The 17022-nt window shown below is 44.4% G+C and overlaps 1 protein-coding gene across 2 annotated transcripts in view; it reads left to right on the forward strand.

Moving 5' to 3' along the window:
* The window catches only part of LOC140714386 (annexin A4-like), a 94007-nt gene that overhangs the window by 46037 nt on the left and 30948 nt on the right, over positions 1-17022 (forward strand). Inside the window, exons 5-10 of one of the 2 annotated variants that reach the window (XM_073025611.1) lie at positions 1429-1446; positions 8246-8333; positions 13040-13134; positions 13930-14043; positions 15016-15106; positions 16631-16710. In XM_073025611.1, coding sequence (XP_072881712.1) covers positions 1429-1446; positions 8246-8333; positions 13040-13134; positions 13930-14043; positions 15016-15106; positions 16631-16710 — 486 coding nt within the window. The remainder of the gene's footprint in view (positions 1-1428; positions 1447-8245; positions 8334-13039; positions 13135-13929; positions 14044-15015; positions 15107-16630; positions 16711-17022) is intronic. The other variant, XM_073025613.1, reaches the window with a different exon arrangement.

Genomic DNA, 17022 nt, shown 5'->3' on the forward strand with positions numbered 1-17022 from the left:
CCTTATGTTAGGAGCACCCTCAGGAAACCTATGCGATCACGGGGAGAACGTACAAACTCCTTACAGACAGCAGTAGGAATTGAACCCCATTTTCCCAGCACTGTAAAGCGTTCCACTAACTGCTACCCATTTGTGCTGCCCTTGATGGTGAATGAGCCTACGATCACCCCTAGCTCATTACAGCAAAGGTCCACGTCCAAACACCGGGGAGTGGGGGTGGGTCGATGGGAACCTTTACTGATGATGCCCTTAAGGAGTGGTTCTCTGTAGCCCAGGGATCTGCATTGCCCTTCCAGTCATTAGATTAGCTTTATTTGCCGCGCGTACGTGGGAACATACAGTGAAATGTGCCATTTGCGTCAATGACCTTGCGGTCGGGGATGTGTTGGGGACAGCCTGCCGGTGTTGTTGCGCTTCTGGCATTCTCACAATTTGCTGACTCCAGCCAATCAAAGAATATTCTACTCTCACCTCCAGTTTTGTGGTAACTCAGTAATTTATTCTGTTCTCTATCCACCAGAGATGAAGAACCGAAAACTTGAGGGCCTAGGTTTAAGATGGGGGAGGGGAGATCTAATAGGAACCTGAGAGTCCTCTCATTCATTCAGAGAGTAAATGGAATGGGTTGCCTGAGGAAGTGGTTATAGCAATTACAACAATGTTTAAAAGATATTTTGAGCACTATGGTGGCGTAGTGGTTAGCTACTTTCAGCTCAGGGCATCAGAGTTCAGAGTTCAATTCTGATGTCATCAGTCAGGAGTCTTTACGTTCTCCCCATGACCATGACTAAGTGTTCCAGTTTCCTCCCACAGTCCAAAGATGTACAGATTACATTGGTCAATGTAAATTCTCCCGTGATTAGGCTAGGGTTAAATTGGTACTGCCGGGCAGTCCAGCTCAAAGGGCTGCAAGGGTGTACTCTGCACTGTAACTCAATAAATAGGTAAATAAGTATTAAATCTTCTGACAGGTATGTGGATCGGAAAACATTAGAGCAGGGATTATAAACTTTTTTATGCCATGGAGTGAAACCATCAAGCAAGGGGTCTGTGGACCCCAGATTGGGACCCTTTGATTTAGTGGCATATGAGCCAGACTTGGGCAAGTGAAACCTGCTAGGATAGGAATTTTGGTCAGCATAGACGAGATGGGCTGAAGGGGGCGGCTTCCATACTCTGTGATCCTGACATTATGGCAGCCCTGGTGTAGAGTTGCTGAGGTAATGAACAAAAATCCCTTGCATGTTCTCTCTCATGTTTCATACTCGGGAGCAATATTGCTGGAAGTGGGTGAGATCCGAGGGTATCGAGGAGATTGATGAGTGTTCATCCCAGCTTGGGGATGATTGGGAGCCCTTGAGAAAATGTCTTTCGAAACGTTAACTATGTGGGGTTTATGATTTTCTGTTCCTTGGTGTTTTATCCCAGATTGACTCAGAATTTGAGGTAAGCGCATGGACCTGTCTTTTGGATTGATTCTCTCAAACAAGTGCATGCTATGCTGTGCCAAGTCTCTGTAGGCTGATTCCCTTGTGTGCCTTCTAACTCTGGCTGAAAGGTCCATCTTCTCGCCAAAGCAGTTGCATGAACGTCTGTGGAGAAGGGGAGGGGAGCAACGTACTGCACTCCTGATGTTCCTCCAGGATATCTGATAACTGAGGGGATTGGGCACAGAGACCAAGATTGGGGAAATCCCAAAACACAGGAGATTCTGCAGATGCTAGAAATCTAGAGCAATATCAGACACAGACACATAGACACACAGGAAACGAATAAGCAATCAACACTTTGGGCCAAGATGATGTAACTATGAAAATGGACAAGGGAGAGCCAGTGGATGTAGTGTACCTGGACTTCCAGAAAGCTTTTGATAAAGTCCCACATAGGAGATTAGTGGGCAAAATTAGGGCACATGGTATTGGGGGCAGAGTACTGACATGGATTGAAAATTGGCTGGCTGACAGGAAACAAAGAGTAGCGATTAACGGGTCCCTTTCAGAATGGCAGGCTGTGACCAGTGGGGTACCGCAAGGTTCGGTGCTGGGACCACAGCTGTTTACAATATACATTAATGATTTAGTTGAAGGGATTAAAAGTAACATTAGCAAATTTGCCAATGACACAAGCTGGGTGGCAGTGTGAAACGTCAGGAGGATGTTATGAGAATGCAGGGTGACTTGGACAGGTTGGGTGAGTGGGCAAATGTATGGCAGATGCAGTTTAATGTGGATAAATGTGAGGTTATCCACTTTGGTGGCAAGAACAGGAAGGCAGATTACTATCTAAGTGGAGTCAAGTTAGGAAAAGGGGAAGTACAACGAGATCTAGGTGTTCTTGTATATCAGTCAATGAAAGCAAGCATGCAGGTACAGCAGGCAGTGAAGAAAGCTAATGGCATGCTGGCTTTTATAACAAGAGGAACTGAGTATAGGAGTAAAGAGGTCCTTCTGCAGCTGTACAGGGCCCTGGTGAGACCCCACCTGGAGTATTGTGTGCAGTTTTGGTCTCCAAATTTGAGGAAGGACATTCTTGCTATTGAGGGAGTGCAGCGTAGGTTCACAAGGTTAATTCCCGGAATGGCGGGACTGTCATATCTTGAAAGATTGGAGCGACTGGGCTTGTATACACTGGAATTTAGAAGGATGAGAGGGGATCTGATTGAAACATATAAGATTATTAAGGGATTGGACACGCTGGAGGCAGGAAGCATATTCCCGCTGATAGGTCCGAATGAAGGATCTCAGCTGGAAATGTCAATATGTCCATTCCTCTCCATAGCTGCTGCCTGACCTGCTGAGTTCTTCCAGCATTTTTTGTGAATGGAAAGTCTTCCCCCTTGCCTCAAGTGTGGAATCTTAAAAAAATGTCTTAACGCCTTCAAAGAAGATAGTGGAGAGAAGTTTTGGATACATGACGGCATGTAACAAGTTGTGAGGAAGTCTGCTTTACTGTGGGATCACTCCATGCATGTCAGGTGTTATGGTTGTCTCGCCATTAATAGAAGAGATTGCTTGAGATGTTACAAAGTAGTCGTGGTTATATTTGAGAGAGTTTCTCATGCATGAGTGTATGTTTGTGTGTGACGGACATACAGATACACCTTGTGAATGTTTCAGAATTAGGCATTGGCATTTGCCATAAAAATTGTTGTTTGGCGGCAACAAACTTAATAATAAAAAATAGTGGGGTAGTATTCATAGGTTTATTCTCCATTCAGAAATCTGATGGCGGAGGTGAAGAAGCTGTTCCTGAAACACTGAGTGTGTGTCTTCAGTCTCTTGATGGTGGAAATGAGAAGAGGACTTGTTCCGGGTACTGGGTGTCCTTAATGATAAATGTGCCTTTTAGAGGCATTGCCTTTTGAACTTTAAGCTATAGTTTAAGGAGCTTAGCAGAACAAAACACAGCAGATGCTGGAAATCTGAAGTTACAACAAAAAATGTTGGAAACACTCAACATACCAGGTAGCAACATGGAGATAGAATCTGTCAGTGTTTCTTACAAGAGATCTTTGACCTATTGTAGCAACTCTGCTGCCCATCATCCTCTGTTTTTACCCAAGGAATCACTGTGCTTTCAGAATCAGAAGTCCATAGTTCAATACTAGGTCTCTTTGGTGAGGAGGCTGATGATAGCAAAATGTTAGCTTACGTTTAGGAAATGAAAATGTATCAGATTTCTTCCCTCTAATCACTAATTCTTGACTCAAGCTGATGAATGTGAAGGGGTAATGTGCTACAGTGGCTCTGGTGCCACCTATAATGATTAATCTGGGCCATCAGATGAGGAGGAACTTCTTGAGCCAGAGGCTAGTGAATCTGGAGTTCATTGCCAGACACGACTGTGGAGGCCAAGTCATTGGGTGTGCTTAAACCGGAGGTTGATACATACTTATTTGTAAGGGCGTGAAAAGTTTTGGGGAGAAGGCAGGAGAATGGAGTTGAAAGGGATGATGAATCAGTCATGTTCAAGTGGCGGAGCAGACTCAATGAGCTAATTGGGCTAATTGCTAACTGCTCCATTGTCTTATGGTTTTATCATTCTGACATTGGTCTAACCCACGCGCATGTGTCAGCCCTATCCACGCCATCGACCAGACCCATGCTTATCATCCCCATCCATGGCCATCAGTTTCATCCACGGTCATAGTGCCATGTGTGTTTTTATCTTCTCGAGAAACCCATTTGAGTTTTTAATCTTCCTGAGGAATTTAAAGTTCTTAGGGGGATGAACAGAAGGAGAAAGGACACTAAAGAAAGAGAAGAGAAATTTCTTTAGCCAGTGGTTATGAATCTTTAGAATTCTCTAACCTGGAGAGTGGTGAACACTTAGTCAATGAGTGTATTGAAGACAGAGATCACAAACGCAACAGTTTCTGTGGATGCTGAAAATCCAGAGCAACACACACAAAATGCTAGAGAAGCTCAGCAGGTCAGACTGCATCTGTGGAGAAGGATAAACAGTTGACTTTTTTAGCTGAGACACTTTGATTGTTTTCTTTTGTACAGTGAGGAAATGGGCATCAGTTGAGAATATGGACAAAGCTCTGTTGTGATAATGGTTGGCTGCGAGAGCAAGAGTCGAGTACCCAACACCTGCTATTTGTTTTTATCAAATCTACAAATCCTGGAATAACATAAACTACTGGAAAAACTCATCGGGCAGCATCTGTGGAAAGTGGAGCCGTTTACATTTTGGGTGGATAAATCATTTAGATGAAATATGAAACGTTGCCTTTTTTCCTCTCTGCGCAAAATTTTCCTGAACTGTTGTGTGTTTTTCCAACAAGTTGTGTTTTCCTTTCTGTTTAAAGCAGATGTTAGTAATGCTGTGGTAAGTCCCAGATAAAGATCAGATTCAGTGAATGTAACCGGCCAGTACACACCTAACGTGATAGGAACACGTCTGAAGCTTGTTCACACAGTGCATTCTCACTTACTCAATCCTCACATCAGTGTAAAATTGTGCAGTAACCACAATTCTTGGAAGGATACAGAAATCGCGCACTGCAAGAGCAGACCAGATCACTGATGTCATCTCTTTATTCAGTAGGTTTTAAAAGGTTAAGGAACTAAATAAAGTGTGATGTGAATTTTCTCTCTTACCATAAGTGGCCTACCACATTTTGTATTTTTGTGAATTATCTCCATCACATTGCTCATCCTAAATACACAAGTTAGTTCAGGTATGTACACCATTAGCCCCCTTATTCGGTAACTGAGTGAATATTTGCAGTCTTCTGCTGCTGCAGAGGCTAGTCATGTGTAGGTGAGGAGAAGGGGAAATCCTATCCTTGTTATGTCTGTGGGGGATGGGGAGCAGATGAGCTGAAGGCAGATATGTGGGAAATACAAGAGATGCAGGTGTGGGCTGCATTGATGGCAGTGGTGGGGAGGCCTATTTTCTGCAAAAAGAGGACATTTCAGATGTCCTGGAATGGAAAACCTCATCATGGGAACATGTGGAGGTGGAAGAACTGAGAAAAGGGAAGTGGTGTAACCAAGGTCACTCTGGGAGTCGGTGGGTATGCAGAAGACGACTGCGTATGGCTGAAGGTAAAGGCCAGGGATGGATAGGACAAGGGAAATATCTGTGTGGGGTCAGGGTTACCGTGGAGATAGTTAGAAGGTAACAAAGAAGAGGGATGAATTGCAAATGCTGGAGGAGCTCAGAAAGGTCAAGCAGCATCTATGTAAACCAGGGGTTTCCAACCTTTTTTATGCCATGGACCCCTACCATTAACCGAGGCGTCTATGGGCCACAGGTTGGGAACCCCTGATGTAAAGAGTCAATGTTTGGGACAAGACACGTCATCAGGATGAGAACTCAAGATTTCCAGCATCTGCAGGGTTGCCTGTGCTTATGAGGAACTGCAAATAGCAGGTTAGGGTGCAGTAGTATGTATAGGGGTAGAGATTACACAAAAAAAAGTCATTGGGAGCTGCAGAATTTGATATAGAGTCCAATATAGTAACGTGCGTAGGCAGTAGATGAAATGCTTCTTACTTTGGGCCCTATTAGAGCATTGAACACTACAGCACAGTACAGTCCCTTCAGCCCATGATGTGCTGATTGTTTAACGTACTCCAAGATCATTCTAATGTATCCTTCCTACATAGTCCTCTGTTTTTCTGTCATCCTTGTTATAACAATGTAGGAGGCTACAGATACACTTACAAAATGCTGGAGGAACTCAGCAAGTCAGGCAGCATCTATGGAAAGGGAATAAAGAGTCATTCTTTTGGGCTGAGGCCTTTCATAAGACCTTAAGACGTAGGAGCAGAATTAGGCCATCTGGCCCATCGAGTCTGCTCCGCCATTCAATTATGGCTGATTCTTTTTCTTCTCTCCTCCTCAACTCCAGTTCCCGGGCTTCTCCCTGTAAACTTTGATGCCATGTCCAATCAAGAACCTATCAATCTCTGCATTAAATATCCCAATGACCTGGCCTCCATAGCTACACTTGGCAACAAATGTCACAAATTCACCACTCTTTGGCTAAAGAAATTACCCCACATCTCTGTTTTGAAAGGGTTCCCCTCAATTCTGTGGCTGTGCCCTCTTGTCCTGGACTCCCCCACCATGGGAAACATCCTTTCCACATCTACTCTGTCTAGGCCTTTCAATATTCAAAAGGTTTCAATGAGATCCCCCCCTCATCCTTCTGAATTCCAGTGAGTACAGACCCAGAGCCATCAAACCTTCCTTGTATGTTAACCCTTTCATTCCTGGAATCATCCTAGTGAACCTCCTCTGGACCCTCTCCAATGCCAGCACATCTTTTCTAAGATGAGGCAAGGTGAGGCCTCACCAATGTCTTATAAAACCTCAGCATCACATCCTTGCTTTTGTATTCTAGACCTCTTGAAATGAATGCTAACATGGCATTTGCCTTCCTCACCACCGACTCGACCTGCAAGTTAACCTTCAGGGTGTTCTGCACAAGGACTCCCAAATCTCTCTGCATCTCAGATTACTGGATTTTCTCCCCATTTAAAAAATTGCACATTTATTTCTACTACCAAAGTGCATGATTGTGCATTTTCCATCAGTCCTAATGAAGTGTTTTGGCCCAAAATGTCGACTCTTTGTTCCTGTTCCATAGATGCTGCCAGAGCTGCTGAGTTCCTCCAGCATCTTGTGTGTTGTTACTCCAGAAAATATTGATGCATTTTAGAATACTAAGTAATTCACAAACTGTTCAGCAACTCCACCAATTCACTCAGTTCTTTAACATTGTGATCTTAGTGCAAACTGTGTCTGTCTCAGATCAGTGGTCACACCCCTCCCTCCAACACCCCAGAAAGGGGTTCCTCTGGATTCCTAACATCCCTTGTGTTTTTGTGAGAGAGAGTTTAGATTGCGAGGGGGGTGTTCAAGTGGTGAACAGCAGGAAGCCTAGTGTTTTGAACACCGACCATAACTTCCAACATAACACTGAACACATAGCAACTCCCGCTTCCATTGCCTTGCATTCTGCCTCTCACCTAGCCCAACACTCTGGGTGAACATAAGGTAATTATTTTTGATGCATGTGAACAGTGTGTTGGAAATTGTTTTATACAGTGTAGGGCAGTGGTTGGGTAGGGGACTGAAATTATCCCCTCTGTTTCAAGAGCCTGGTGGTTGGGGGGTAATAACTGAACCTGGTGGTGTGAGTCCCGAGGCTCCTGTACCTTTCTCCTAATGGCAGCTGTGAGAAGAGAGCATGTCCGGGATGGTTAAGGTGCCTCGATGGTGGATGCTGTTTTCCTGTGACAGCACTCTGTGTAGATGTGCTCAAGTGGTGGAAGGGTTTTACCTGTGATGTACTAGGCTACATCCGGTACTTCCTGTAGGATTTTCTGTTCAAGGGCATTGGTGTTTCCATACCGGGCTGTGATGCAGCCAGTCAATATACTCTCCGCTACACATCTGTAGAAGTTTATTAAAATTTTAGATGACATGCCAAATCTTTGTGAACTTCTAAGAAAGTAGAAATGCTGCCAAACTTTCTTCATAATGGCACTTGTGTACTGGGCCCAGGACAGATCATCTGAAATGATATGTGAAGATCCATAGTGTTTGAACAAGTTTGAATGGCTGAATGGCCCCCCTTTCATGCACCAGCAGGTAAGGTTGTGCATGCAGCCCGAGGGGGTGAAAATCTTCCCCACAATCTCAGCTGGGAGGTCACTAGTGCTTGACGTAAACTTGAAAATGCATCTGCCCCCTCTGCTCCCTGACATCCATGTTTTGTGTTTAGCCTGTCAACCGGGGGACTGTTAGAGAAGCGGCTGGATTCGATGCTCTGCGGGATGCCGAGGTTCTGAGGAAAGCCATGAAGGGGTTTGGTAAGTGAATTCCTATCTGTGTGTTTTCTAATTAAGCTGCAGACTGGAGTGGGAAGTTGCTCAGCCTCTGTGCTACAGCAGGAAAAGTCACCTGCCATTACACCTGTTGAAATAAGGTTGGCATTGAGTCACAGACACCACAGCAAAGAAACAGGCCCTTCAGCCCATCTAGTTCTTGTCAAACCATAATACTGACCTGCACTGGGACCACAGCCCTCCAAACTCCTCCCATCCATGTACTTAATCAAACTTCTCTTAAATGCTGCAATCAAACTCACATCTACCACTTCCGCTGGCAGTTCATTCCACGTTCTCACTGCCCTCTGAGTGAAGAAGTCAGCATAGTGGTTAACACAGCTCTATTATAGCTCAGGGTGTCAAAGTTCAGAGTTCAATTCTGGCATCTGCTGTAAGGAGTTCATACGTCTTCTCCATGCGATGTGTGGGTTTCCTCTGGGTGCCCCAGTTTCTTCCCACAGTCCAAAGACGTACCTGTTAGCAGGTCAATTGTTCATTGTAAAAAAAAAATCCCCCACGATTCAGCTAGGGTTAAAACGGGTTGCTGGGTGGTGAGGCTCAATGGGCTGAAAGGGCCAGTCTTGAGCTGTATCTCTAAATAAATTTTATAAAGTTTCCTCTCACACTCCCCTTAAACATTTCACCTTTCACCCTTAACCTATGACCTCTAGTTCTAGTCTCACCCAGCCTCAGTGGAAAAAGCCTGTTTGCATTTATCATATCTACACCCCTCATAATATTGTAAACCTCCATCAAATCTCCCCTCAGTATCCTGCCCTCTTATAATTTTTCTGGTAGTTTAATCTTTCCTATGTCTGCTTATATTTTTATATAAATTATACAGTATACGTGTATTTAGTGAAAATCTCCAGTAATTATAATATAGCTGTTTCTTCATTTTCTCGAAGCTCCGCAGTTTTTCTGCAGCAGGGTCACACCACTTGAATCTGGCTGTTTCATAGGTTAATTGCTGTCACTGGGATGTTAGTATCTCCAGTCTGAGTGCAAGAAGGTCACGCCTTTCTTTTTCTTTGTTTGTTTTTTGTTTAATGCCAAGTTTAATGTCTCATTCTTGCTTTCCAAAGAACTTCTGAATCAATATCACCAGATCCAACATCTCCTAATGATGTGCTGTGAGGTGGGGCTTGTGGATATTAGTGGGTTGGGTGTGATGCCTCCCATGGTTGAATAGCTGTTTATAACTGCTGTCAACTAAGGTGAAAGGTAACAATATAGGAAATCCTAGTGCAGGCAGTTTCCTTGGTCAGACAGGGAAACACTGCACAAATCTCCATAAAACTGTACGACATAATAAGGGCAGAACTAGGCCATTCAGCCCATTGAGTCTTCTCTGCTACAGAACATCTGCCACATGAGTACAGATCATTGCCACAGAGAGCTGTGGAGGTTAAGTCATTAAAATGCAGATTGATAGTTCCTTGATTATTAAGAGCATCATAGGTTATGAGGAGAATGAGGTTGAGAGGAAAAATAAATCACGGTTCTATAGTGGTTAACGTAATGCTGTTACTCCAGTGGCCCAGGTTCAATTCCTGACACTGTCAGTAAGGATTCTCCCCATGACCATGATAGTTTCTTCTGGAGGCTCCAGTTTCCCCCCACATTCCAACGAGGTGGGTGTAATGGGCAGCACAGACTCATTGGGCCTGAAGGGCCTGTAATTCTGCTCCACTGTCGTAGGGTCTTGTACTGTTGTCTGTGTTATTAAATGCTAGTCCTTCTGCCTTACTCATTACCTCACCTACCGCAGTTTCTCTCTTGTGTTAGGAGCAGAAATGGATCTTCCAGATCTTGGGAGAAAAACCTATTCTATTTCTCAGTGACATTTGCATCTCATTTGTCCCCACCCTGCGAGATTTCCTCTGCATTTACCTTTAATGTGTCCTGAATTGTTTTGGCATTGGGCTCGGGAAAGTTCAGTTCTCTTTGATGTTTGAACAGCTGACAGGGAGAAGTGATTTAGAGTTCAGGACGTAGAGGTGAAATGATGTGGACATTCACCACTACCCCACATTCCCCTGATCTCAACCTTCTAACAAAATACTAGCAGAGAAACAGGCCATTAGCTGACAGATGTTCTCTTCAACCCTCACTTTAACTAATCCTGCTAGTACTTCCTTCCATTCCTTCGCCTTGAAATGCTGTTCCCTTCAACCACTGCCTGACATGCTGCATTCCAAATCCCAACACTCCTTAGACAGGGAGGCTTGTGCTGGATTCTCTAACGAGTCTGGTTTTCACGATGCTGCTGAGGTCTGATGTGGAGTTGTGTCCTCACGTCATCTTTCAAAAATGCAACAATCGATGTTCCAGGGCTCATGATACTGTAGTGGTTAGTGCGACGCTATTACAACTCAGGGCATTCTGGAGTTTGGAGTTCAATTCCAGCACTATCTGTAAAGAGTTTGTACGTTCTTCCTGTAAAGCTCATGGGTTTCCTCCAGGTGCTGCAGTTTCCTCCCAGAGTCCCAAGATGAACAGGTTGGTAGGTTAATTGGTCATACTAGGCTATCGTTAATAAGCGGGGTTGTTGGGCAGTTCGGCTCATTGGGCTGGAAGGGCTTGCTCTTCACTGTATCTCTCAATCATTAACTAAAGGAGCTCCTTGTGGATGTAGCACAGAGGTTTTGAGGCAGACATAGAACGTGGAAGTGTTGCCAAGTTGTGTTCTTCTGCATTTATGTAATTTGTTGCGATTAAAGTCAAAGGAACTTGGCCTATTTTTACTACACTGAGTTTTGTATGTGGTAGTGTAATGCTTCACAGTGGCAGTGACCTAGCTCAGTTCCCACCACTGTCTGTAAGTTCTCCCTGTGTCCACGTGAGTTTCTCCCGGGTGTTCCAGTTTCCTTCCCCATTCTAAAGGCATACGGGTTGGGTTAGTAACTTGTGGGTGTGCTATGTTGGTGCCGGAACATGGCAACAATTGCAGGCTGACCCCAGCAAATCCTCGGACTATACCGGTGCCTGAAACAAATGATGCATTTCACTGTAGGTATGATTTGATGTACATGTGACAAATAAAGTTCATCTTTAATCTTGTAAATATTTCTACATCTGATCAAGTTAAAGTCTGCTTGTATCTGCTTATGTAACTGGATAAGGTTTGCATTCAGTTCAATAGTTAGTGATGCTGGTACTTTCTATAAAAAAGGCTTCTATCAGAGGAGCTCTTCCTAGTCTTAAACCCCATCAGCCCTAGTGGGGCATGGGACCACCATGGCGGAATTCATAGGAGTTCTACAGCAAGGAAAAGGATCAATTGGCTCCACCACATCCATGCAGATCAGTGGGCACCCATCCATGTTAATCCCATCTCTACACTCTTGACCTCTGACCCTTGTGATTCCATTGCTCATCTCAACACTTCCTTAAGCTGTCAGCAACTCTACTGTCACCACGCTCTCATGCAGTGTTTTTCAGGTATTTGCCGTTCTCTGGGTGAAGGTGGTCCCCTTTGTATCACCTCAGAATCTCTTCCCATTTACCCAAAAGTCATGTCCTCTGGAACACGGGAAGGAGAGGGGGAGAGGGCATCAGGGTAACAACCTTCTCCTCAATGGCAGCAAACAAAAGAGCTGTTCATTGGCCTCAGGAAGAGGGGGTGGTGCACATGCTCCTGTTTACATTAATGGTGCTGAAATGGAGATGGTTGAGAGCTTAAATTTCCTAGGTTACCATTACCAATAACCTGTCCTGGTCAAAGCACACAGACGCTGTGACCAACAATGTGCAGAAGTGTCTTTACTTCCTCTTCTGCCTGGCATTGGTGGTTGCATATCTAGGACCTGTAATATACACCAGCTGCTCCCGTGGCTTCACGTGACCTTGATCAGGGAGCTAAGGACGTGTTACACCGTACCCAAGGGTGACCTGCAGGCTTCCAGAGGGAAGGAGTGTCCTGCACCTCCTTCGGTAGAGACGTATCTCCAGCCTGCCGCCCAGCCGCTGTTATAGGACTACTAAATAGCTGGCAACTCACACAAAATGCTGGAGGAACTCAGCAGGTCAGGCAGCATCAATGTATAGTCAACGTGTTGGGCTGAGACTCTTCTTCAGGACTGAGGGGGGAAGATGCCAGAATAAAAAGGTAAGAGAGGAAGGAAGGTAGCTGGAAGGTGAAGGGTGAAGCCAGGTGTGTGGGAAAGACAAAGGGCTGGAGAAGGAGGAATCTGATAGGAGAAGGGAATGGACCATAGGAGAAAGGGAAGGAAGAGGGGACCTAGGGGGAAGTAATAGGCAGGTGAAGAGAGGTAAAAGGACAGAGTGGGGAATAGAAGAAGGGGAAACTAGATACTTCCCTGGTATTATAAGATGGACTTTTGACCTTACTACTACCTCACTGTCTACCTGCACTGCACGTTCTCTGTAGCCATTACACTTTATTCTGCATTCTGTTATTTTCCTTTGATGCACTGTTGCAATGCACTGGTCTGCATGGACTCCATTCAGTACAAAAGGGTGAATTGGTTGATGTACTGAGGCGCAGTTTGTCACTGTAGCTTGATACATGTGACAATAATAAACTAGTTTATACAGCTGCCATTGCAGAAAACAGCGCAGTTCACGTACAGCGGTCGGCAGTCATGGAGATTTTCTATGGGTTGTTATTGTGACCTGTTGATGGAGTTGTTTCCCTTCCTGATATTGAATTCTTCTGTTCACAGGCACAAACGAACAAGCCATCATAGACGTCGTTGCTCATCGGTCAAATAAGCAGAGACAACAGATTGTCCTCTCCTTTAAGACTGCCTATGGGAAGGCAAGTACCTTTCATCGGCATTAAGTCATTAAAATACACCTTTGTTTGCTCTGTATTGATACGAGTCCAACATGGATCTTTTTTTGTTACTGTAGTGGGGAAATGAAGGGAAGTAACTTCAGTTCTATCACTTATCTTCTCAGATAGGTAATTTGTTCAATGAGGGGGATCTCATTGAAATCTACCAAATATTGTAAGGCCTAGATAGAGTGGGCATGGAGAGGATGTTTCTTATAGTGGAGGGAGTCTAAGACCAGAGGACACAGCTTCAGAATAGGATGTCCCTTTAGAACAGAGATGAAGAGAAATTTCTTTCGAAGGTGGTGAATCTATGGAATTCATAGCCACAGACAGCTGTGGAGGCCAAGTCATTGGATGTATTTAAAGCAGAGGTTGATAGATTCTTGATAAGTCAGAGCCTCAAAGGTTACAGGGAGAAGGCAGGAGAATGGGGTTGAGAGGGGTAATAAATCAGCCATGATGGACTGGTGGAGCAGACTCGATGGCTGAATGGAGAGGTTCAGTTCCCATGTTGTATGGCCTTATGGAAATGGACAGTCCATGTTTTGGGTCGTAACTCTTCATTTAGACTGAAGGACTAATATCTTATTCATAGTTATATAGCTCGTGAATTGGTACAATGCAACAGGTCACTGCTCTTCAAAGGCAAGACAAGCAGACCAGCCTACATCATTATTGTTGGCTTGACGGTATTAAAAAGCGGATTGTGTGGTATTATGGGTTTATTTAGGATCTTGCTGTGCACCACTTTGACCAATCTCTACCCCAATGCAGGACTTGATAAAGGAGCTGAAGTCCGAGCTATCGGGTAACTTTGAGAAGGCAGTACTGGCCCTGCTGAAGCCCCCTGCGCTCTTTGATGCAACAGAAATGAAAGAAGCCATCAAGGTTGGTGAGGAGCTGGGCACACGGACCCAAGGGCACCACCGTGGCAGACTCAGGGCTTGCGGACCCAAAGCATGCTGTTCAGCTCAATGATGTCGGTGCTCACACGAGTTCCCAGCCCTGCATCTCTCTGCATTCTCCACTATTCCTTCCTCTCCTGCATTTGTTCTTTTATTTTTGATTAGATTTATTTATCACATGTACATCGAAGCATACAGTGAAACGTGTCGTTTGTGTCAGCGACCAATAGAGTCTGTGGATGTGCTGGGGGCAGCCTGCAAGCTTTGCCATGCTTCTGATGCCAACCTAACGTGCCCACAACTTACTAACCCTAACCCTTGTGTCTTTGGAATGTGGGAGGAAACCCACGCGGTCACGGGGAGAACATACAAACTCCTTACAGACAGCGGCAGGAGTTGAACCCAGGTCGCTAGCACTGTAAAACGTTATGCCAACTGGTATGCTACCGCAAACAAAATTCATTGTAGTAGAAACAGTTCCTTTGACTTCAATCGCAACAAGTTACAGAAATGCAGAAGAACGCAGCATTGCAATACTGCATGGTTGAAGTTATCCATGCCACCTCAGGAGTTGGCAGCGTTTGTTTATTTACTTAGAGGTACAGTGCGGAACTGGTGCTTCCAGCCCAACAAGCTGCACCCCCCAGCACTCCGTCTATTTAACCCTAGCCTAATCACGGGACGACTTACAATCACCAATTAACTTACTAACCGCTACGTCTTTGGACTGTGGGAGGAAACCAGAGCACCCAGAGGAAACCCATGCAGACACGGGGAGAAGGTACATACTCCTTAAGGACAGCTGGGATGGAATTCTGAACTCCAGTGCTCCGAGCTCTAATAGCGTCACACTAACTGTGGTGCCCCAAAGGGTTGCAGGGTAATAACTTCCTGAACCTGGTGGTGGGGGATCACATCAAAAAAGAAGGGTGTTGACTTTTATTTTTGTCTACAGGGAGCTGGGACGGATGAGCAGTGTCTAATCGAAATCTTGGCATCTCGCTCGAATGCTGAAATCCATGAAATCAATAAGGTGTACAAAGCAGGTGAGTTGCGAGCAGTATTCTGCACAGTTACAGCCCTTCGCTCGGGGCATCAGTACACATTATTTACAGTGATGACGAATCATTCTTTGGAACTGGATTTGGATCTGTACCTGGTGGAGGTTAGAAGATAAGGAAGGATCTCATTGAAACCTATCGAATATTGAAAGGCCTAGATAGAGTGCACGTGGAGAGGATGTTTCCTGTAGTAGGGGAATCTAGAACCAGAGGGCACAGCCTCAGATAGAGGGGCATCTTTTTAGAACAGAGCTGAGGAAGAAGTTTTTGAGCCAGAAGGTGGTGAATCTATGGAATTCACTGACACAGATGTCTGTGGAGGCCAAGTCATTGGGAATATGTAAAGTCGGGGTTGATAGGTTCTTGATTAGTAAGAACATCAAAGGTTACGGGCAGGAGAATGGGGTTGAGGGGGGATAATAAATCAGCCATGATGGATTGGCGGAGCAGACTCAATGGGCCGAATGGCCTAATTCTGTTACTATTTCTTATGGTCTAGTGGCCAGAACTAAACAGAACACAACAAGTAACAAGCCAACAGCAAAACAAGCCCCTTTCCACCCTCCCACTCAATGCTCATACTCTGTCTTCCATCTGTAATCTACTCAACAATAAATGACTACCTCCTCACAGCAGAGGAAAGCCGTTCCCTGCAGAACACAATCTACGGCTCAAATACCCACATGGTTTGTGGGAGGTTCAGGAGTGAGGCGATCATCCTGTGGAGAGGCCTGAATGCAGAGAGGTAACTGTTGTCACATTGACTGAAGTCTTGTTCAGCCAGCCCCTCTCCCCGTGGCATTACTAAGTCTTTCCTTGCAAAACTTCGTCATTTCCCTCCCAGGTGTTATGAGTGTGCCTGCCTCCACTTTCCACTTGACAGTACATTCCCCACCCCAACCACTTACCGTGTTTAAATTTCCTCGTTCTGTCTCAGATTTCTGAATGGCCAATGTACCCATGAAAACACTACCTCCCTATTTTTTGCTTATATTTTTAAATAAGCACATATAAAACATATTTAATATTATATGTGTTCAGTTATTTATTTAAAACGCACATATATAGTACATGCAAAACATATGTATTGTTGCAACAAAGCAACAAATTTCACAATATATGTCAATGATAATAAACCTGGTTCTGTAATCCAACTCTGGTCTAACATTAGTGGAGCTACGCCCTTGAACTGTTAGCTAGGCAGGTACTAGAGTTATTTTTTTTAAAGTATTAATTAAAATCTGCATTCTTAAAAAGACCCATACATTAAACTGTTAGAAATAAAACAAAACATTCCTGTCCATTTTGACTCGGAATCCTGGTCCAATCACGCACAGAGGAAGTTGACCAACTTGTAGGCCTTTTCAGAAGAGTAAGTGACTGTGGAATGAGATTGTTCTTTTGGAATTGATGGACTGAATTGGTCTCCTCCTATATCATAAAGAGTTAAGACAGTCGTGTACTTCAGTGCAGCGTATTTAACACTGAACACCATGATTGTTCTTGCAGAGTTTAAGAAGACTTTGGAACAAGATATTAAGAGTGACACCTCTGGACATTTCGAGCGGCTGCTGGTCTCCCTTGTCCAGGTAAGTGTGGAGGATGGGAGACACTGCTTTGATCTCTCAGTGTTGGTCCTTAAGGTAGCCAGTTTACATCAACAGCTTCTATTTCAAAGTTAAAGGTAAATTTATTATCAAAGTATATACGTGTCACCAAATACAACCCTGGTACGCTCAGTAAATTCAAGAAGCATAACCGAGTCAGTGAAAGACCACAAGCTAACAGGACAGACAAACAAGCAGTGTATAAAAAAAAACAACAAATTGTGCAAATACATTAGAAAAAATAATAAATAAATAAGCAATATAAGAAATAATCAATATCAAGAACGTGAGATG

Source organism: Hemitrygon akajei, chromosome 21 (genome assembly GCF_048418815.1).
Source record: "Hemitrygon akajei chromosome 21, sHemAka1.3, whole genome shotgun sequence".
NCBI classification, from domain to species: domain Eukaryota; kingdom Metazoa; phylum Chordata; class Chondrichthyes; order Myliobatiformes; family Dasyatidae; genus Hemitrygon; species Hemitrygon akajei.